The following is a 23,066-nucleotide window of genomic DNA, read 5'->3' as shown; positions in this document are numbered from 1 at the left end:
GTTTTTCTCACTGCTGTACCTGCAGCACAAGAATGGAGCCGGTTAAACAGTGAGCTCCTTGTGTACACTGTTGGGTGAATGAATGAAGGGGAGCCTAGGGAACTTGTGGGTCATTCACTAATTCATATATCCTCTTGAGACCTGGGGATGAGTCCAACAACCAGAAGATCAGACAGAGGAAGAGGAATCAGGAAAGGGGACCATGTAGTCACAGAAACCAAAAGTGAAGTCACAGCAGGATGCCCCAGGTGCCCGAGAGGAGAGGTCAGTGTGGGACACTGCTGAGAGCTGGGTGATACGGGGACAGCCAAGTGTCCATTGGATGAAGTTTGACAACAGGAAGGTCTCTGGTGGCCTGGACAGGGCAGGGGTCTCACCTGAGGGTGCAGCTCCACTCCCTCCTCAGGCCGTGTGCTCTTCACGGCAGCATCTGCTGGGGCAGAACAGGGAGTGTGTCTCTTGTCAGGATTCCCTGAGGTCTCTCAGGGCTGCAGCCCCCTCTGCTCCCAGATGGGCCACTGAAGTCCACGGGTGAGGAGATGGCCCAAGATCACTCAGGGGATTTCAGTCCTTCTCACCCCAAATCCTGAGATCCTCCTAGCCTATCCCCTCATGGCCTACTGAAATCTCTGTCCCCACCCCCAGGGCAGACCCTCCTCTTCCTCTCGCAGAGGGTCTCTTCCTGGGTGTCAGCAGCTGGGCTGGAGCTGGGGGAGGAGACGGGAGTGTTAAAGACAGAGATGGGGCTGAGGGTGGGGTGTGAGTCTGGGGTCTTCGGGGTGATAATGACCTGATGAACAGGCCTCTGTCCTTGGGCTCTGGGTTTGCAGCCCCCACAAGAATTTGGAGACCAGCCTGTCTCTGGGCAGAGTCAAGACAGACAGAGTCTCAGCCCTGGGAGGTTATGACCACCCACCCTCCACATGTGATTTGGGAGAAAAGAAGGAAAACTTGTGTGTATGTTTCAATATTTCGTGAGATTGAAAAGATGAAAAGACCTTAATGTGTATACCTGTGCTGAAATGAAGTGTTTTGTTTTGGATTTCTGATTTGAGATTCTGGAAAAGTCTTTCTAGGCTGGACTTCCCATCTATTTGGTTTCCCACTGGCTGGTGCCTTAAGCCCACCTCCTCCAGTGACCTGGGTCTCCTTGTTCCCTACTTACCTGATGTCCTGCATTTGCCCTGTCGTCGATGTCGGATGAGGAGGAGAAGGAAGAGGAAGAGAAGCAGGACGAAGGCCACAGAGATCCCAATCAGAACATTCTGGTACGGTTTGAGACCTTGGACACCTGTGATGTCATGATTGAGCCACTGATGCCATTTATTGGAGCACCTAATATGTGCCAGGCATGTGCTGGGGTCTCTCCATTCGTCTCCTCCCACTCACAACAATCTCACAACATATGACTGCCATCCCCACCCGCCCATTTCCCAGAGAAGGAAACTGAGGCACAGAGAGGCAAATCATGTGCCTAGGTCACCCAGCCTGAAGTGGCAGAGCTGAGACTCAAACCCAAAGCTGTGAGTTCCCTGTGTTCTCATCAGCTGCCCCCTGGTGGCCACCAGCTTCTTGTTCCCAGGCTCTTCATCTGTAGACAAGGCCTGTCCCAGTGTATCATATGGAGCTGAGCATCCTTCCTCATCACCTCCCCGTCCCCCACACACCAAGGATCTGGGGGAGGGTGGGCTGCATGAGGTGGACTTTGCATCTCTCCAGGGATCTGTCCCCCACGTGCAGGGCCATGAAGCCCCACGGGAAGGTCTGGGCTGGGATGGGAGCTCTACCGTTCCCGAGCTCTGTAATGCCTGGGCCCCTCATTTAGCCTAATGTCATCACAGGCCTGTGAGCAGGATGGGAGCTTTAAACAGGAAGAACTGAGCCTCAAAGAACAGAAATGAGCTGCCCAGGGCCCCAGGGCGGGAGCTGCCAAACTGGAAACTGAACCCGTGGAGCTGACTTCCTCCCTTGCTCTTTCCACTCCAGCTGAGCACCCTGAGCTGAAGGGAAAGGACCTGAACACCGAGGACCCTTGTCCAGGTCCTCCCTCCCCTGTAAAATGTCACCATCACTGCTGCTGAAGGGACAGGCCCCCATAAAATCACATGCTGGTGGGCTTCCCTGTTAGGCTGCCTCTCCAAGGAGGTCAGACCCATAGCCAGAACTGACAGGGAGTCTAAGCTCTAGGTCACACTTCTCTCCTTTACACTTGGAAAAACTGAGGCCCAGAAAAGGCAAGTACATCCATGTCAGAGTCTCCTGATGTCTTAACACAGCCCTCGCCCCCATGGGCCCACCCACCACCTCCCCACAGAGACCATCTCTTACCCTTCCACTGGCCTGACTCCGTTGTGGAGAGTCGATCCTCTGAGCCTCCTGGGGATCAGGATTGGGGGTGAGGGGGGCACTTCTCTCCATTTCACACGGCTGAGCCTCTCCAAGGCTGAGACCCAACATCTCCCTCTGCCATGACCACCCCACCCACCATCCACCAGCCTCACGGCCCTGGAGCCCTGTGGACCCCCCATCTCTGCCTGACTCCCAGCCCCCTAGAGACAAGCTGTGCTGAGAGAGGGACTAGGAGTCAGGTCAGCTGAGTCTCGACAGACAGGCCTGGAGAAACTGTGAGCTCTCTGGACAGAGGCCGCTGTGACTCACCAGATGTTAAGTTGGGCCATGTGGGTGGGGAGGTGGGGTCCCCTGAGGGTCCTGGGAGAAAGGACAAGAGGAGATGACGGGCTAGAGTTTCCCCCAGACACCCTGTCTCTGCTCAAACAATTATTCTTCATCTTCCCTGTGGTCCCCAAGTCTCTCCCTCCACCCACCTGGAGGATTCTGCTGATGGTGTCGTGGGAAGGGGCAGGCATGGGAGGGCCCGGTTTTCCTCCTATACTTTGAGGGACAGATCCCGCTCTGGATGACCCTGCCTCGGGGCCCCCTCATTCCCAACCCACCCCAGACTTCTCTCGGGGACAAGGCCATGAGCTGAGTGACTCAGAAAGAACAGAGTCGGTGCCTCTCACCTGAGACCACGAGCTCCAGGGCGTCACTGGGGTATGACAACTCGTAAGGGGAGGTGCTGAATGAGCTGTAACACCTGTAGGTCCCCCCATGTGCTGAGGTCACAGGACTCATGGAGAATTGGGCCTGGTACTGCTGAGCTTGGTACTTTGATCTAAGACGCAGGGGGGAAACCATTGTCCCCTCCTTGGACAGAAATAAAATGTCCCTCTGGCTCCGTGTCTGACACAGCAGGGTCACGTTCTCTCCTGCAGCTACTGTGGGTCCTGGCTGCACCGAGAGGGAGGGTGTGTCAGGGAGTACTCCTAGAGAGAGGAAAGGCGGGTGAGGGGCTGTATCCTCTTCTGAACTGAGAGTCCCCAAGCCTCTCTCTGAGGAAACTCATCTCTGTCTGCCTCTTTGCTCTTAGTCTCTCCCTGCCCATCCCACCTCTCTGTCTCCCTCCCTCCCTGGGAACCCACATCCCTCTTTCCAGCATCACCATGTGGGGTTCCCCTGGCAGGGTCTGTGCAGAGTCTGGGTCCCTGACTGAATCCACTGGCTCCTCACCTGCCACCAGGATGTCCAGGGGGTCGCTGGGGGTTGACCACTTGGAGGAGAACTTGTGTCCACCATAGCATCTGTACCGGCCCCCATGGGACAAGCTCACACGGCCCAGGAGGAAATCAGCTTGAGAACGTCCAGTCTGGGGCCATTCACTGAGGCGCTGGGGGAGGTTATGTCCTCCCTCCTTGGACAGAGCGAATCTGTCATAGCCCACGTCAGAGAGACACTGGAGAGTCAAGTTCCGTCCAAAGGTCATGATAGAGCCCTGCTGGCTCAGGAGGGAGGGCTTCCCAGACACACCTGAGAGAAAGACCTCATGTAGATTGTAAGGGCTGATTCCTCCCACAAATCCCCTTTTCCATCCTGGACCCCAGGTCTCACTGTCTCTCACATTCTGTGTCTCTGCTCCAGGTGACACGCCCGCTACCCTCACCCCACCCTCTCGTCTGGGGCTCTCCTGGGAGTATAGACCCCTGTCTGTCACCTTAAAATATGGATGGGGCAAGGGTAGGACGTGCTCACCAGGAACCAGGAGCTCCACGGGATCACTGGGTTCTGAGCACTGCTGGTGGATATACCTGTAACAGCCACAGCATCTGAATGTCCAACTGTAACTTGGGGTGACAGGGCCCACAGGGAACAGGGCCTGGAACTGCCCGTTGTGGCGTCGCTGTGAGTCCAAAGTCCACGAGGGCCTGTGTTCTCCTTCCTTAGTCAGAATGAACCTGTGAAATCCCTGCCATGAGATACACCGGAGGGTCACAAACCCTCCTGAGGTCACCACAGGGCTCGGCAGGGCTGAGAGGGAGGGTTTTCTGTAGATTCCTAGGAGAGGAGGAGGCAGCGTGTTAAATGGGGCTTGCAGCTCCCTCATATCCCCCAGGGCTTGGCTGTGAGAGGAAACAAACCCATGAGAACAGACCCCCTTCCTGAGCTGAGGCTGGGACCCAGAGTGTGCTCTCATCTGTCAGCACCAGCTCCAGGGCGTCACTGACCAGCCAGTAGGGCTGAGATAGTAACAGCGATGTGTCCCTGCATGTCGTTCCTCCCTGTATGGGATGGAGAACCTGACCTTGGCCTTGGGCTTCAGTGGTTGTTGTCTGTCCCAGGGCACTGAGCTTCCCTCTCCATACACTAGATACTCCTTGGCCTCCAGGGTCCCCTGACCACAAATGGCCACAGGCTTCCCCCGAGAGATCACTGAGCCTGGCTCAGCCCAGATGGTGGGTTTAGGGAGGGTCCCTGGAGGGAAATCAGAAGCTGGGTCACTACACATTCCCCACCATCAGTTCCCTGACTCTCACAAGTCCCTTCCAGCCACCCCACAACTCTCAGCCCCAAACCGCTGTTCTCCCTCCCCAGTTCCCAGAAGTTGTCCCTTGTCCCCAGTGAGAAGCTGGGATCTGGGACACCTGGGAACAGACTCACCTGCCTCTTCTGGGGTCCTCAGTCCCACACTCAGCCCTGGAAGAGAGATTCCTGTTAGAGATTTACCCCTGAATCCTGAGCAAAACCTCTTCTCCCCATAAGTCTCCTGATTCCTGGGGTCTGCTGACAGATCAGGGCCTGGCTGTGAGGTGGGGTCCCTCCCAGACTAGGGCTTCCCCTCCCCCTCCTCAAATCTCACCAAGGCAGAGCAGGAATGTGAGCTTGGGGGACATAATGTCTTCTGCCGGTTCCTCTGGCTGTGCTGGTGGAGGAGACCTGGGTACCCGGAAGGAAAGACAGTCACAGGGTTGTCATGTCAGCAGCCCCAGGAGAAGAGGAAATACCCCTCCCAAATGCTGGGGCTGTGTTTGTACCAGGCTCTCTGGAGACATTTTAAATAGAAATAGTGTCTCCCCCGACCCCCATTTTCTCCTTGATCTGGATTCATCTCACTAAGGGACAGGTCTTTGCAGCAAATAGATCCAGTGTCTTCCTGAGATGCCCCTTCCAGGTAAGGGTGACCTAGGGCACGTCATTCCTTGTTAGATCCTCCTCCATGGGTTCTCTTTCATCCTCAGCTTGTCCATCAGCACATCCCTGTGGGTCGTCATCATGGACAGTGGTCATCTAGGCCCTGGAGATGCTGCAGAGAAGATGCACTTTCCTGCTGCACTGCAGAGCTCAGATCAGCAGAGACACATGCTCGACATGTAACTGTACAGTTCAGGTCGAGGTCATCGGGACAATGAGCACAAAGGAAAAATACAGGGAAATAAGGGGAGGAAACATCACTCCTTTTCTGGTCCCAGAGTGTGGGCTTTCTTTCTATCACAGCTCAGTTCATGGTCTTCCTTTGTTTCTTCCAAAAACGTCCACACTCATCTTGCTGGAAACAAACCTCAGAGTCATTCTTGCCTCCTCAAAAACCTTCTTCCCTTGCTCAAAATCGCCTTCTCATCCTGGGGTCCTATCCTTAGCTTCAGGGGTCAAAGAGTGGGTTAGTGCTATGATTTGGGGGACAAAGGTGATTTTTATTTAAATATTCATGCAACATGCACTGGCCATGTGAACTAGAAGTTAATTTCCAATCTCTGAGCCTTGGTTTCTTCATTGACAATATGTTGTCATGAAACCCCCTCATCAAATTGGTTGTTGAGTCAATGTTACTGGGTTCATGGGAGGGATAAAAAACTCCCAGGTCAGGTTAAGACAAGAGTGAGTTGGGCCATGAAGGAATCGTGAGGTAGGACTCCACAATCAGGTGGATGATTGCCGTGCCCACCCCAGAGCTCCTGTCTGTTCCTAACACTGATAAATGTAACTTAAAATGTTTCTGAAACATCTAGCCACATATATCTTCTAAAAACATCAACAAAGATATCAAGATGGAGAGGGAACCACAGGAAAGAACAGAGAACAAAGGTGAGTGGCCACTGGTGCCTGGGACCATCAAGGGGTCCTAGGGAGAGAGGACCTCCAGGTCCTCACAGGAAGGGAAGGATCAGGGCTCCAGGTGAAGGTTGAAAGCTGTGGTTCCCCTCCCTTGTGTTTGTAGGCAGGCACTGGAATATGTCCCAACTGCCCCAAGCCCTTGGTCAACACCAAGCAACTTCCTCTGTGTGGCTTGAAACAGATTGAATCCAGCGTTGTCAGCCATGGGTGTCTGCTCAACATGTGAGTGTGAGGTGCCCATTGGAGCATCCCTGAGGGCACAACCCTCAGCAGGTGCTACGTGTGAAAGAGTGAACACCTTGAAGCAGGAACAGCTGCAACAGTCCCCCATTGTCAGCTTGAACCCCAGGACAGCCCTGGGAAAACCTTCTCTGGAAGATCAGGTGTGTGGGAGCAGAGCCTTCTGACAAGAATGGAGAGTTGAGGGTCATCCCAATCTTGATGAACATGCTATGGTCAATGAGCTACTGATTAATGGTGATTACAGCCTGCAAGGAATAGACTCAATAGGAAAATATGAGTAATTTTAAGTGTGTTTAAATATCTGAAAAATAAAGAGAGAAATGGATTTTCTGATGCAAAGATATGGAATACTTTTATAGAATAGGCAACTATTTTAATGAGTTAGAAATTTTAGAGATGAAAACTCCAGTAGAATGAAGACAAGAAAAAATTTCATCCCTGAAAGACAAGACATCTGAAGGCCAATTATAAAACCAGAACAAAAAATGAGGAAATTTTTCAGAATGCAGTGCAGACAGACCACAAAAGGAATTTAAGATTCCTGGGCAGTAGAATGCGGAGGGCCAATGTCATTTCTATTGTAAGCGCCAGAGGACAGAAGAGAGAATGGCGTCTATCAAGAGCTCCTGAGATGAGGAGTTAACTTTTTACAGAAATGAGGAAAGACTCTGTGCTATGAGGCATACAATTAAAAATGACATCTTTGTTCTGGCCCTGCATGGTAGATGAAGAAATTGAAGGGTAAATTAAAAACACATATCTTACACTGAATTGTACACTTTTAAATGGTCAATTTTATTTTATGTGAATTTCCCCTCAAAAAAATCGAAGAGAACTTGCCTGGGGCAATACCAAAAGTCCTAAAATTATGTCCTAGAGAAAATGCAAATAACCATCCATAGAATGACAAACTCTTGGGACCAGACTTCCCCATAGAAAAAGAGACGCCAGAAGAGATTGGAGAAATACTTTCCAGGAATTAGGAGTCTGTGGAGAATTGTATATGGAGCCAAATTGTTTTTAAAGGACAAAGGAGAAAGGGTGAGCAGGGGCAAGTCCCTAAACAGGAGGAGACTCTGACCTGAATCTCACAGGTTAAACCCACCACGTGGGGCCACGTTTTCCTGAGAGATAAGAAGAGTTTGGGGGAGATGGGTCCTTGGCCATCAGATGGAGTTTCCTCTCCTGGTAGTTGAATCCTACACTTTATTTGAAATACGAAAATGTTTCCAACTAACTTGAAAAAGAGAACAAGAGTGAAAGAAGGCATTTCCAGATCTTCAAGTGCTTAGATATTTTGCTATTTTCCCACTCAGTGAAAGGCATGCTAAGCAGTGTGATTCAGTTAGGAGAACAAAGAACCCAAAATGGAAAAAGAGAGATGCAACAGTGAGGGCAAAAATGACAAAAAAAGAAAAATTATACAAACACACACGCACACAATGCACACACACGTGCTCACACACAGTGCATGTAGACACACAGATGTGCACATACAACATACACACATATATTTATATCTATGAGTACTCAGAGTTCAGGTAAAGTGCAGTTAGAACCTTATCTTCTGTAAGGGAAGATGGTAATAAATAATTGCTCACAAATAACATTGCAAAAATATGTATTAATAATGAGAATAAATACTTAAAATTAGAAACGGAATAACTTCCAATATCCTTGGTATAATTACATGAAACAATTTCTTCAACTTCATCAAGGTATAATTGACAAATAAATATCGTTTTTTTCAGGATGTACAATGTGATGTTTTGACATGAGTATATATTGTGAAATAATCAAGCTGTATACCACATCTGTCATCTTATGGAGCTACCATTATTTTGCATGTGTGGTGACAACAATTAAGATCTACTCTTTAAGCAAATTTCAATGACAAAATAGAGCCTTGCTAACTGTAGTCACATGGCTGTACTTTAGCTCTCCAGAACTCATTCATCTGCAAAAGTGAAACTTGCGTCTCTCCATATCCCCCTTTTTCCCAGCCCCTGGCAACCACCATTCTACTGTTTCTATAAGTTTGACTATTTTAGAGTACACTTGTAAGTGAAAGTATGCTTAATTTGTCTTTGTCTTGCTTATCGCACTTGGCATAATGTACTCCAGGTTGATTCATGTTGTCACGTATGACAGAATTTCTTTCTTTTTGAAGGATGAATAGCTTTCCATTGTACATCTCCACCACATCTTCTTTATCCATTCAACCATAGATGGGCATTTAGGTTGTTTCATATATTGGGTATTGTGAATAATGCTGCAATGAACTTAGGAGGGCAGATATCTCTCCGAGATCATAATTTCGTTAAATAGGAAATACACCCAGAAGTAGGATCTCTGGATCACGCAGTACTTCTAATTTCAATTAATTTATGTTGATTGTGGTTACATTGGTTTATAACTTTATATAAATTTCAGGTGTACATCATCATATTTCGATTTCTGTGTGGATTACATCATGTTCACCACCCAAAGACTAATTACAATCTATCAAGACACACATGTGACTAATCACCCCTTTCTCCCTCCTCCCTCCTCCCTTCCCCTCTGGTGAGAACCAATCCAACCTCTGTCTCTATGTGATTGTTTGGTGTTTTTTTGTCTTCTACTTATGTGTGAGATCATACTGTATTTGACATTCTCCCTCTGGCTTATTTCACTTAGCATAATACTCCCACGGTCCATCCATGTTGTCACAAGTAGCCAGATTTCATCATTTCTGAGGGCAGAGTAGTATTCCATTGTGTACATACACTGCATCTTCTTTATCCATTCGTCCCTTGATGGGCACGTAGGTTGCTTCCAAGTCTTGGTTATTGTGAACAATGCTGCGATGAACATAGGGGTGCATGTATCTTTATGCATTCATGTTTTCGTGTTCTTGATTAATACGCAGCATTGGAACAGCAGGATCATACGGTAGTTCTATTCTTAATTTTTTGAGGAATCTCCATACTGTTTTCCGTAGTGGCTGCACCAGTGTGCACTCACACCGGTGGTGTATGACAGCTGTCTACTCTCTACATCCTCTCCAACACTTGTTTCCAGTCTTGCTAATTATAGGCATTCTGATGGGAGTGAGGTAATATCTCATTGTAGTTTTGATTTGCATTTCCCTGACAGTTAACGATGTTGAACAACTTTTCATGTGCCTGCTGGCCATCAGTGTATCTTCTTTGGAGAAATGTATCTTCAGATCTTTTGCCCATCTTTTAATTGGCTTTTTAGTTTTTGTGTTGTTGAGACGTATGAATTATTTGTATGTTATGGATATTAACCACTTATCAGAAATGTGGTTTGCTAATATCTTCTCCCAAGTGTTTGGTTGTCTTTTCATTTTGTTGATGATTTCCTCTGCTGTGCAGAAGCTTTTTTAGTTTGTTGCAGTCCCATTTGTTTTTCTATTGTTTCCCTTGCCCCTTCAGACATGGTGCTTGAATATATGCTGTTACCACCGATGTCGAAGAGCCTGCTGCCTGTGTTTTCTCCTATAGGTTTCATGGTTTCAGGTCTTACATACAAGACTTTAAACCGTTTTGAGTTACTTTTCACGTATGGTGTAAGATAATGGTCTGCTTTCATTCTTTTGCATGTGGCTGTTCAGTTTTCCCAGCACCATTTACTAAAGAGACTTTCCATTCTGCATTGTATGTTCTTGGCTTCCTTGTCAAAAATTCACTGTCCATTGATGTGTGGGTTTATTTCTGGGGTCTTGATTTTGTTCCCTTGATCTGTGTTGCTGCTTTTGTGACAGTACCACACAATTTAGATTAATATAGCTTTGTAATATATTTTGACATCAAGGAGTGTGATACCTCCAGCATTGTTCTTTCATCTCAGGATTCCTTTGGCTATTCAGGGCTTTTTGTTGTCCCATATGAATTTTAGGATTCTTTCTGCTATTTCTGTGAAAAACGTTGTTGGGACTTTGATAGGTATTGCATTGAATCTGCAGATTGCTTTAGGAAGTATTTGCATTTTCACTATGCTAATTCTTCCAATCCAAGAGCATGGAATATTTTTCCATTTCTTTGTGTCTTCTTCAATTTCTTTTAACAACGTTTTATAGTTTTCAGTGTACATTTCTTTCATGTCTTTGTTTAAGTTTATTCCTAGGTATTTTATTCTTTTTCTTGCCCTTATAAATGGGACTGTATTCTTAATTTCTCTTTCTGCGACTTCGTTGTTAGTGCATAGAAGCACAACTGATTTTTGTATGGTGACTTTGTATCCTGCAACTTCACCATATTCATTTATTATTTCTGAAAGTTTTTTGGTGGATTCCTTAGTGTTTTCCATACCTAAAATCATGTCATCTACAAAAAATGACAGCTTCACTTCTCTGTTTCCTATTTGTATAACTTTCATTTATTTTTCTTGCCTGATTGCTCTGGCTAGGACTTACAATACTATGATAAATAAGAGTGGTGAAAGTGGGCATCCTTATTTGGTTATTTTTCTAGAAGGATTGCCTTCAGTTTGAATCCCATGAGAATGATACTAGCTGTGGGTGGGCCATATACAGCGTCTATTGTGTTGAGATACTTTCCTTCTATGCCTATTTTATTCAGAGTTTTTAACACAAATGGATGCTGTATCTTGTCAAATGCTTTCTCTGCATCTATTGAGATAATCATGTGATTTTTATTCTTCATTTTGTTAATGTGGCGTGCCACATTGATTGTTTTGTGGATGTTGAAGCATCCCTGCATTTCTGGAATAAATCCTTCTTGAACAAGGCATATGATCCTTTTAACGTATTGTAATCTATTCGCTAGTATTTTGTTGAGGAATTTTGCATGGGTGTTCACCAGTCATGTTGGCCTATAATTTTCTTGTTTAGTGTTGTCCTTGTCTGGCTTCGGTATCAGTATGTTGTTTTCTTCATAGAAGCAGTTAGGAAGCTTTCCCTTCTCTTCAAGTTTCTGGAAGAGTTTGAGAAGGATAGGGATTAAGTCGTCTTTGATTGTTTGGTTGAATTTACCGGTGAAGCTATCTGTTCTGCAGATTTTCTGTGTTGGGAGATTTTGGATTACCAATTCAAGGTCCTTCCTTGTGTTGTTCTGTTCAGATTTTCCATTTCTTTCTGATTCAATCTTGGCAGATTGTGTGTTTCTAGGAATTGTCCATTTCTTATGTCATCTAATTTGTTGACATACAATTGTTTATAGTAACATATTATGATCCTATGTATTTCTGTAGTATCAATTGTAATGTCTCCTCTTCCATTTCTGGTTTTATTTATTTGAGTGTTCTTTCTTTTTTTCCAAGTTAGTCTCCCTAAAGCTTTGACAATTGTCTTTTTCTTTTGGCAAAACCAACTCTTAATTTTTTCGACTTTTTCATTGTTTTTCATTTATTTTCTCTCTGATTTTTGTTATTTCCTTCCATGAACCCTGGACTTCGCTTGTTTGTCTTATTAAATTCCTTCAAGTATAAAGTTACATTGGATAATTGAAATGTTTCTCTTTTCTATATATATGAATTTATTGCTATAAATTTCCTTCTCAGAACTTCTTTTTCAGCACCTCATATGTTTTGGTGTATTGTGTGTCCATTTTCGATTGTTTCAACATGCTTTAACATTTCCCTTTAGATTTGCTGTTTGTGCCGCTGGTTGTCTCACAGAGCCCAGCCTCGGGCTGTCAAACAATGTGCTTCAGGAAGCCAGGCCCCCACGACACGGGCAGAGTGAATCTGTCATTGTAGACATCAGAGGGACACTGAAGGGTCAGAATCTCTCCAGAGGTCATGACCCTGCCCTGCTGGGTCAGGATGGTGGGCTTCCCTGGCACACCGGGGAGATAGACAAGCCAAGAATTGCAGGGTCTGATTATTCCTGAAATCTCCCATTTCCTTCTCTGGAATTTCTAGTGTCACTGTGTTTGTAGCTCTGTGTCCATTGTCCCAGCATCCCTGAGTTCCTTTTCCTCTTTGTCCTACTTGGGACTCGCCAGGGAGCAAAGATCCCCATACGTTCTCTGGTGCCTCCAAACATTGATGGGGCAAGGGTGGGACTTCCTCACGTGGAACCAGGAGCTCCAGGGGGTCACTGGGGTCTGACCATGCCTGAGACATGTTCTAGTATCAGCCATAGCATCTGAATGTCCACTTGTGGAGCGGGATCATGGAACCACCAGGGAACAGGGCCTGGGACTGCCCTTTGGGGTGTCGCTGAGAGTCCAGAGTCCAGAATGTCTTGTGTTCTCCTTGTTTAGTGAGACTAAACCTGTTAAATCTCAGCCACAAGCCACCCTGGAGGGTAATGTTCCCTCCTGAGCACACCACAGGGCTTGGCAGGGCTGAGAGGTTGGGTCTTTGAGAAAATCTTAGGAGAGGAGGAGGCAGAGTGTTAAATGGGGCTGATACCTCCCTCATATCCTGCAGGGCTGGGCTGTGAAAGGGGACACCACCCTGACAGCAGATACCCTTACTGACGGCAGAGCCTGAGACTTGGTCCCCTGAGTGTCTTCTCCCCTGTCACCACCAGCTCCATGGGTTCACCACACTCTGAGAAATATGTGGATCTTTGCTAGGAGCAGTCATATTGCCCTTCATTTTTCTCTACCATGTGTGAGATGGAGAACTTAGCCTTGTCCTCAGGCCCCAGTGGGTTCTGTTTGTCCCAGTGAGAAGGACCTCCTTATGCAGATGGTACTCCTGGGCCTCCAGGGTCCCCTGGTGCCAGATGGTCATGAGCCTCCTCCAGGAGATGAGAGACCCCAGCTCAACACTGGGCTCAGATGGTGGGCTTATGGAGGGTCCCTAGAAGGAAACCAGAGCCTGGGTTCTAAATTCCTTCCACAACACTCATTCTCACAGCTCAGGCCATGGCCCCTCACAGTTTTATCACCATCATCCCAGCATATCTGGGCTCATTCCTGAGTGCTCAGGGGCTGAAGTATGAGGTGGGGACATGGTAGCCTGGGGAGGACTCAGCTGCCTGCACTCACGTATTTGGGCCCAGACTCAGCCCTTGAAAAGAGTCCCTTGAAAAAAGGGAGAGATTTGCAGCCAGATGTCTGAGCTGTTTGTCTTCCCATTAGGGCCCCCGACCACTTGAGCTTCTTGAGCCCTGAGGTTCCCCGTGAACAGTGTAGTCTGGAGCCTCCCCATCTCGTCATGCTGTCCCCATTCCCACTCTCTACAACTGACTGAGGCAGAGAAAAGCAGAGAGGATGGAAACCATGGTGCCTGCTCTGAGTGCTCCCACTGTGCATGTGGAGGAGAATGTTGGCCCAAGGGACAGAGAGATGCACAGGATGTGGTAAGTCAGGGGTTGCTGCTGCCCATTTGGTTTCCCACAGCTGTGGACCCACAGGAATGGGAGGGCCCCTCTTGGGGCCTGGCTCTGCTTTTCCCCACAGCAGGGGCTCAGGAGGATTCCTGACTCTGTGGAGACATCTGAAACCAAAGCTGAGAACCCACCTGATTCCCAAGCCTCTTTCTGCCTTGATTGAATCCTTCTAGGGGAGGGTGGCGACACAGGATCTCATCTCGAGCTAGCCTCTGACAGCTGGCTCTAAATAGGATGGACCATGTATTTCCTCAGCAGCTCCACAAGTGGAATTTACTTTTTGTCTTTGGCCAGTTCATAAACAAATATTTGTTGAGTACCTATCATGCCCAAGGCATGAATGCCAGAAACCAGAAGTACATCTGTGATCCAGATAAACTCATTTGCTCTATATTGAGAACTTAGATTAGCAGAATATGGACATTCAAAGGCTAATATTGCAGTTATTATATTTGAAAGGAGAAATATGAGAAATAAGAGAAAAAATGGAGACTACGACTAGACTATGGTTGAAGGAGCAGCTCTTTGAAGAAGGGAGATCTATGGGATGGGACACCTAGGAGAAATGTATATAGATGAAAGGACATTCCAGGGAACCCTAGAGAGACTGAACAAGTCTGAGAGGGAGGAAGAGAGGGGAAGATGGTGGTTGGTCATGCAAGGTGCTGTCCACCATGTGAGGATATTGGATTTTATTTTTAAGAGAAATGGAATATGTAAACAAAAGACTGTTATGACAGGAAGTTCTTTGAAGCTCTTATTGGATGCTATATAGCCTATGAATAAAAATAAATAATAAATAAAGAATAATATTTGAACTCTAATAATTCCCATAGTGTTGTGCCAATCAGCATGGTAAATGATTTTTGTGGACTTTTCATCTTGAAGTCATGTGCCCCTTAATGAGCGAAAAACAAGGAAATGATTCAGAGTTTACTTTTGGTGTCTGTTTTGGACTGAGAGTTGGGAAGGGCTTCATTGTGTCCAAGGTCTGCAGGAGAGCTGATAATGGAAAGCACAGAAGTCTTAAATTGTCCCCTGTCTGAGTGTGAATGTGTGTATTTGTGGTGTAACCGCACTGTCTGGTTGGAGGAAAGGAGAGGTGAGAGATGAGGGTGGAAGGTCATGTCTGGACTGACTATGAGCACTCGAGTTCAGAAAGAAGAGTTTGGAGTTTACCCTGAAGACAGTGAGGATCGTGGGAGGTTTTTGGGCTTGGAAGGGACAGATTCTGAAATGGATGCTAGAAAGTCTGATATGTGGTGGGTGAATTAGAAATGGTAGGGTCGGTCTGAATCTCAGAAACCAAGAAAGTGGTAGATGTGACCACACAGGGATGACGTGTCCAGTTGTGAGCCATGGGCTGGACTCTGTGGATGGGGAGCTCCACAGGATCCAAGGGATTTTGTAGGCTTAATGGTCTTTATAGGGTGATTGGCTGAGAGGTGTAAGAGACAAAGAAGTGAGGGCAACCTTCACTCTCTGCCTTGGTTGGCTGGAGGCATTAGAGCTACCTTTAGAGATATGGTGAACCAACAGGTGATGGGTATTGAGGATGCCTGGCGATTTGGGCACAGTATGCTTCTGATCCCACAGGAATGCACAGCTCTTACTCTTGGTCCTGGAATGCGGGTTTTACTTCTCAGAAACAGCTCTCCAACTGACATGCTAGTTTCTGTAAGAAGCAGGACTTCTCTCTCTATCACCTTGGGATGAATCATGTGTGTCATTTCTGCCTTTTCTGAGCACCCTTCAGTGCTGGGTGTTGCTCTCCAGGTCAAACTTTGGAGACTATTCAGGATTCAGATAAGAACGGACCTCAACAGAGCTCGTATTTGAGAACAGTGATATATATATATACTTATCTATACACACATATGAGAACAAGAGAGGAAGTAGCCTGCTAAACAACATCAGCCCATTCAGGAAGTGGTAGTGCTATGATTTATATTTATGTCTGTGCATCTCTACTTTTTTTCTTATTCACTTATTAATGAATTAATCGATCAATCTACCTATCCATCCAGTTTTATAGAAATATAATTGTCATACAGCGCTGTATACATTTAAGATGTAAGCATAAGGACTTTCCTTCGATATTTTGTGAAATGATCACCACAATAACTTTGGTTAACATACATAATCTCATATATATGCAAAAGAAAAGAAAGCAACAGTATTTTTCCCTGTGATGCTCTCTTAGGATCTATTCTATTAACGACTTTCAGGTGTACCGTACAGCAGTGCTAACTTTATTCATCATGTTGTACATTCCATCCCTGGTACTTATTTATCTTATACCTGGAAGTTTATGCCTTATGGCCACTTTCATCCAGCTCACTCTCCCCCTACTCTCTGCTTCTGGTTAACACAAATATAATATCTTTTTCTATCCATTTTTCTTTCTTTTTAGATTCCACATATAAGTGAGATCAGGCAGTACTTGTGTTCCTCTGTCTGATTTTTTCACTAGCGTAATCCCCTCAAGTTCCATCCATGTTGTAGCAATTGTCAGGATTTCCTTCTTTTTATGGCTGAATAATATTCAGTTGTATATGTCTATCATCTTTGGTGGTTTCCATGCCGTGCCCATTGCGTGTAATGCTGCTATGAACAAGGGGGCCCAGACATCTCTTTGAGATAGTGTTTTCGTTTCCTTCAGATATATTCCCAGAAATGAAAACGTTGGATTATTTTGTAGTTGTATTTTGGATTTTTGAGGAACCTAGGTACTGCATTCCATACTGGCTGCACCAATTTACATTCGTACCAACATTGCACAAGGGTTCGTATTTCTCCACATCCTCAACAGCATTTATGTTTTGTCTTTTTGATAATAGCCCTTCTACCAGTGGTGAGGTGCTGTCTCATTGTGGTTTTGATTTGCATTTCCCTGGTGATTAGTGATTTTGCTCGCCTTTTCAGGTACCTATTGGCCATCTGTGTAATTTCTTCTGAAAAGTATCTTTTCAGGTATTTTTACCATTTTTAGTTGGATTATGTGTATTTTTTTCTATAGACTACATTCTATACCAATTTTTTTACCCTTTATTTTTGAGAAAGATTGGCCCTGAGCTAACTGTTACCAATCCTCCTCTTTTGCTGAGGAAGACTGGCCCTGAGCTAACATCCATGCCCATCTTCCTCTGCTTTATACGTGCAATGCCTACCACAGCATGGCTTTTGCCACGTGGTGCCATGGCCGCACCTGGGATCCGAACCGTAGAACTTGGGCCACCGAGAAGTGGAACGTGCGACCATAACCACTGCGCCACCAGGCTTGCCCCTCTATACATATTTTGCATATTAATCCCTCATCTGATATATGGTTTGCCAATGGTTTTTCCTATTCTGTAGGTTGTCTTTTCCTTTTGTTGATAGATTGTTGCTGTGCAGACAATTTTTAGTTTGATGTATTCTCACTTGTTCTGTTTTGATGTTATTTATTTAATTCGAATGTAATTGACATACAATGCTATATTACTTTCAGGTGTATAAAACAATGATCGATACTTGTAGATATTGCAAAATGATCAACACGGTAAGTCTAGTTAACATCAGTCATCACATGTAGTTACAAGGTTTTTCTTGTGATGAGAACTTTTAAGATCTATTGTCTCAGAAACTTTCAAATTTGCAATATAATATTATTAATTATTGTGGCCATGTTGTATATTACACCTGAATGATATTCATTTTATAACTGGAAGTGTATACCTTTTGACCCGCTTCACCGTTTTTCCCACCCCACACCTCCTGCTTCTGGAAACTGCCAAGCTGTTCTCTGTATCCATAACCTTGTCTTTTTTCTTCTTTGTAACTCCACATAGAAGAGAGATCATAGAGCATATGTCTTTCTCTGATTTATCTCCTTTAGGATAAAGTTCTCAAGCTCTATCCATGTTGTCCTAAATGGCAGGATTTCCTTCCTTTCTATGGCTGAATAATATTCCATTGTATATCCCCTTGTTGATTCTTGATAAAATCTTCAACAAAATTTCACTTCAAGCACAGTTTTAAACAACACCACCAAAAATATATACATAGGAGAGAGGAGTGAGTTCTACTTGTTAAAAGTGAGGTGAAATATGACCTGTGATCATTTGATAAATTCTCCTACATCAGAGTGTGCCCCGAGGTCCAGGTGGCCCTGCCTGCTGACCAGTCCTTTCCCCTGAGGCCGGTCTAGTGGGAGGCCCTGCAGATCCCACTTTTAAGGACAGTTTGGAGAAGGCATGTGAGGTCATAGTTTTAGGATGGGTTTGGGGGTCCAGTATTTTGTCCTCCATTCATTATAGAAGTGTCATTCATCGGCCCTGGCCACAGGTTCAGAAATTGACAGCCTCCTTCAGGTAAATAAAGAACTGGGTTAGCCTCTGGGGAGCATGTAGAAAGAGTCTCCAGGACAAAATACAAATCCAGGAACCACTGGGCATGCTGCTCTCCTTGTATTTCCAGAAGTGTCAACATGGATCCCCGAGTGTCATCCTCACTAGCGTCAAATCCTCTGCTCCCACACAGCTGTGGAGGAAACATGTTGTTATTGGTCCACACAGTAATGAGGAAACGGGGAGGACTCTCTCACATGTGCGCAGATCCTCTGGGTCAGACAGAAACCTTGAAGGAAACCACATCATAGATGATTCACCCCCCGTGGATTCCAGTCTTTGATGCTCCCCCACCCACGAAACCTGGTCATGTGCCATGAAGAAGCCCAGATTTCCACAACGCACTCTCCTCCCTCCCCTTCCATGATGAAACAAGACTCAGGAGCTTAAAGAATTTGGGGGACATGAGGCTGCTTCTGGTGGACAAGAGGCAGGAGCTGAGCAGAGCTGACGCATTCACAGGATGTGGTGGGCAAGGTTTCCCACACCTCAGTTTGTACAGTCCACAAGGTGCCTGTCACACAGGAAGATGACCAGCTTCTTCTCACCCTAAGGATGGTGGGTGCTGAGGGTGTGACTTGAGCCATGTCACTGATCACACCTCAAGTCTAAAGTATCACATTTACTTTTCCTAAACGCTACAATCATGTAAGGATTTTAACAGATCATGCTGCACTTTGAAAGTCATAACTATGATTCAATTTATAATATACAATATTCTCTTCCTAAGCTAATATACAAACATTTTTAATCTTATAGTACGTTTGCAGAAGAGTTATCAAATGTGTCCCACTTCATATTTTTTCTCCTAGTACTGGCTGCAAATTCCTTACTTCTCCTACTGAACACAGACAGTTAACAGAGACTTTGGTCAGGCTTTCTTAGAAGAGAAATGAAGATGCAAACTTGCTTTTCTTGTTTATCTGACTATGACTCAAAATTCAGCTCCCTCTGCCTCTCTTTCTCCCCAATCCAAGGACCAAATGCATACACAGACCAAATATATATAAAGATGTTTCTGTGTTTTCTTTTTCTTTTCCAGAAAAATTGGGTAACATTATTTATGTATTCAGCTGGCAGCGATTCTGTGGTGTTTTTGCTGTGGGGCTCTGTGGAGTGGTCGCTTGCTGCCCTGAAAGACTACATTTCCAGCCCCTGCTGTAGGGGGTGCACTTCACTTGGAGCCTCGTCAATGAGTGAGGCCATGTGGGGGCATGTAGGGGCTGGGGGGCTGTCAAAGATATAAAGACAGGAACATATCTGATTTGGTCCGAGGGCCCTGACTCTTAGACGTAGGATTCCCTAGATATCTTGGTGCAGGTGTGCGGGAGGAGAGAACAGAGGTGACGTGGTCCTGTGTAGGACTGTCCTACCCATTGTAGGAATAACATTTGCTTTAAAGGATCTCCTTTAAAGGGGTTCCCTGCACTATAACCAGGCTGAGCTGGAAACCTCGATCCCCATCTCTTCTCTCCAGTGGATTCCTTTTTATCCAGACAGTGTAGGGGATGCATTTCAGGGTCCTGGAACCACTGCAGACCATGTCGCCTTGTTCTGAGGCACAAAAGGACAGTGTTTTGCAGATATGCCAGGTTCCTTGAGATGTTTTCTAAGAGTGTCTACTCAAGGTTTCCCCATCAACCGTGTCACACAGAATGAAAACCATGATCTCCTGTGACTGTCTGCTAAGTTGCCTGCAAACACGTCCAAATTCCCCCAATTTATGCCCATGCACAAACTCACACACACACACACAAACACACACACACATACACAGACACACACACACACAAACACATCCAGGAGATAGAGAGTTAATATTTTAAGTGATTTTACCTTTAAATTAGACATAGAGGTGTTTGAGGAGAGTTCTATCTTTGGATTTCCTGTTGAACACACAGAGAATAAACTATTATGTCCTTTTAAGGGGCCCTATAGCTGCTGAAAATGACACTCATCAGAGACAAAGTATTTTAGTGCACATTGACATTTAAAGTATGTCCCGAAACCTGCCTATGCTAATAAGAAAACAGTCACGTCCCTGAATTGTGTGCATTTTCCTCAAGTTTAACATCACACACAGTCTTGCAGGGAACATCACCCAAACAAGAATGACTTTCAGTGCATGGTGTGCTCGGGTCTAAGCTTAGGGCTCTGGTCAGAATCGAATAGGAAGTTTGTTAATCCTGGACACACTCAATTGCTGTGTTCATTCCAATATTCTCTTTAGAGGATTGGGAAGGAAAAGGATGGTAGATTATCAGTATTTTTTTTAAACGCAGGTACAAAGATCAACTGCTATTTTCCATAAAACAGGCTAATAACTAATGAAAAAATTAAATAAGATAAAATAAAGTAGCTGACATAACTTAGAATTGCTGAATTGAAGGATAAGCCAGAATTTAGACCTGTCTCTGGGATGCTGATAGTAAATGTGCTCTTCTCAGCAGTGTCAAATTGATGTTTATCATTTTAAATGGCTTTCTGTCTAAAGACATGAAGGACGTCTGGGAAACCCTGCTCTAGGTATGAGTCAGTGTGAGCCTCATTTTCACTCCAAGTCAATCCTGTGTGGCTGAGGGGAGAGGCTGAAGTTGTGGAAATGAAGGAAAGAAACCATAGTTAAATTGGATTTGGGCAGGCCTGTAGACATCAAGGTCAGAAAAAGTACTGGTGTGCCTGATGCTGCTCAGCCTGTTTTCCCCACTGTATTTCTTTTAAAATCATTGGGGTGGTTGGGGAGTTGAGGGAAAGGCCAGGGGTCCCACGGCCTCTCTGGAAGATCTTCAATGAAGTATCTCAACATCAAACCCACAGATCAGGGGCCAGCCATGACCCCGAGTGGTTTATTTCGTGCACTTCACTTGGCGGCCCGGGGTTCCTTGGTTTGGATCCTGGGCGAGGACCTAAACACCGCCCATCAAGCCATGCTGTGGGGGCCCAACAGAAAGGAACTCGGGTGACCTACAACTAGGATATACAACTATGCACTGGGGCTTCGGGGAGGAAAAGAAAAACAGGAATATTGGAGACAGATGTTAGCCGAGGGCCAATCTTTCTCACAAAGCAAAACAAAGCAGAACACCAAAAGTGAAAACCACGCAGATAAACTTACAGGAAGTGAACATGCATTTCTGTGCCCCAAACACATCCCTCTCTCAGTCCAAATGATGCTGTCCTCTCCTTCTTTAGACTCAGGGTTTTTTATGTAACATCAGTGATAAACAATAGCAGTAAGAAAAACGCCAAAGGAGATGAAGGCTATGAATGTCCCATGAGAATGTACAGTGTGCTGGAGTGTCCTTGAGGAAAATGTGTTTCCATCAATAAACAAATGACAGAAGCTCCATTTATAGGTTGCCTATTTGTGTGAGAATGTACTGGAATCATTACATATCTTGTCTCAAATTCTCCCAATGTCCATAAATTTGAGCAAATACTTAATTTTCTAACACGTGCAAAAAAATCCAAAGGAAGTGACGTTGGTGTCTGACCCCAGGACTAAGAAGCTTCAATATACGTTTTTCTGCTGCCCATGAGGCAATACATTAGAGTTTTGCACGAAAGGGTACCCCCTATATCTATTATAACTGAACGTCTTTATCCCCATCCCTTCTCACTCCACCACAGCTTCACATTCAGGGAGTTGAAGCAGAGGTGGCCACAGTTTGGAGGATGCCTCTGGTTCACAGTACTGAGATTTCAAATTGCCCTGAGAAATATTGATGCACCCTCCAAGAATGACAAGGAGAGGGGTAGGTAGAGGGGTATGAAGGAGTGCGGGAGGGAGTCGGCAAGTGCTATATCATATACTGATCACCTTCTCTGTGCCTGAGCTCCATCTGGGGCTAAGGAGACTTTCACATTTGTGAGTGTGTATCTTTTCCTCAGCACAAGCCATGCAGGGAGGAATTATTAGCCTAACGTTCTAGTTGAGGAAATTTAGTTTAGTCACTAAAAGTGGAAGAGCTCTCGGTAGAGCTCAAGAGTCTGACTCTAAACTTTTGTCTTTCAAGAATAGTGGCTCCTGCACTAGGCTCCCTGCCTGCTGTCCCTTTCTCTGACATCCCAAGTATGACTTTCCACCCACTGCAGAGAATCTGAGAGAAATCAATAGACCCAAGTTTGTTCAACTGACAAATACAGGAACTATGTTCTGAAAGCGCTATCCTAATGTGTCTACCTCTGAGGATGTCATGAATCCACCCACCAAACTTCTTCTGCAGAAATTCCATGGCTAAGTGACCATGATTTTTCTCCTCACAGACTGTCATAGTCTCCTGCCAGGCTCTTTACTTCCCTTCATGTTCCACTGAACAAATTCTGTTCAAATCTGCCGATTTGTTCCTTCTAAAATATCATGCACATAATCCACTTTTCTGATATATATATTTTAAAGATTTCTCACTTGAGACAGAATAAAATCCAACCTTCCTCTCATTGATTATCCACGTTTACCTAATTTGGCCCCTGTCTACCTCTCTCAACTCCACCTCACCCAGCACAAATCAGGCACACTGGTTCTCTGAGCCCACCAAGCTCATTGCTCCATTAGATTCATGAAACTCACGGTTCCATCTGTCAGGAATACCTGTCCACTGATCTTCTCAAGACTAGCTTTCTTTGTCTCTAGATCACACCTGAAATGTCACCCACAGTAGGTTCTTCTATACCAC

At 45.5% G+C, this 23,066-nt stretch overlaps 1 protein-coding gene across 9 annotated transcripts in view; it reads right to left on the bottom strand.

The window, feature by feature from the left end:
• LOC103564375 (leukocyte immunoglobulin-like receptor subfamily B member 5) overlaps positions 1 to 23,066 on the bottom strand; it is a 42,827-nt gene that overhangs the window by 1,104 nt on the left and 18,657 nt on the right. Inside the window, exons 1-10 of one of the 9 annotated variants that reach the window (XM_070558522.1) lie at positions 5,195 to 5,322; positions 4,996 to 5,031; positions 4,090 to 4,392; positions 3,571 to 3,867; positions 3,024 to 3,326; positions 2,659 to 2,709; positions 2,329 to 2,376; positions 1,166 to 1,291; positions 640 to 707; positions 378 to 430 (exon numbers count right to left, since the gene is read on the bottom strand). In XM_070558522.1, the coding sequence (XP_070414623.1) occupies positions 419 to 430; positions 640 to 707; positions 1,166 to 1,291; positions 2,329 to 2,376; positions 2,659 to 2,709; positions 3,024 to 3,326; positions 3,571 to 3,867; positions 4,090 to 4,392; positions 4,996 to 5,031; positions 5,195 to 5,228 (1,278 nt within the window). In that variant the 5' untranslated portion in view covers positions 5,229 to 5,322 and the 3' untranslated portion in view covers positions 378 to 418. Of the gene's footprint in view, positions 1 to 377; positions 708 to 1,165; positions 1,292 to 2,328; positions 2,377 to 2,658; positions 2,710 to 3,023; positions 3,327 to 3,570; positions 3,868 to 4,089; positions 4,393 to 4,995; positions 5,032 to 5,194; positions 5,323 to 23,066 lie in introns of those variants that run through there. The other 8 variants (XM_070558523.1, XR_011522457.1, XM_008540060.2 and 5 more) reach the window with 8 other exon arrangements.

This window comes from Equus przewalskii, chromosome 9 (genome assembly GCF_037783145.1).
Source record: "Equus przewalskii isolate Varuska chromosome 9, EquPr2, whole genome shotgun sequence".
Classification (NCBI taxonomy): Eukaryota; Metazoa; Chordata; class Mammalia; order Perissodactyla; family Equidae; genus Equus; species Equus przewalskii.
This window is presented reverse-complemented; position numbering and strand designations above follow the sequence as displayed.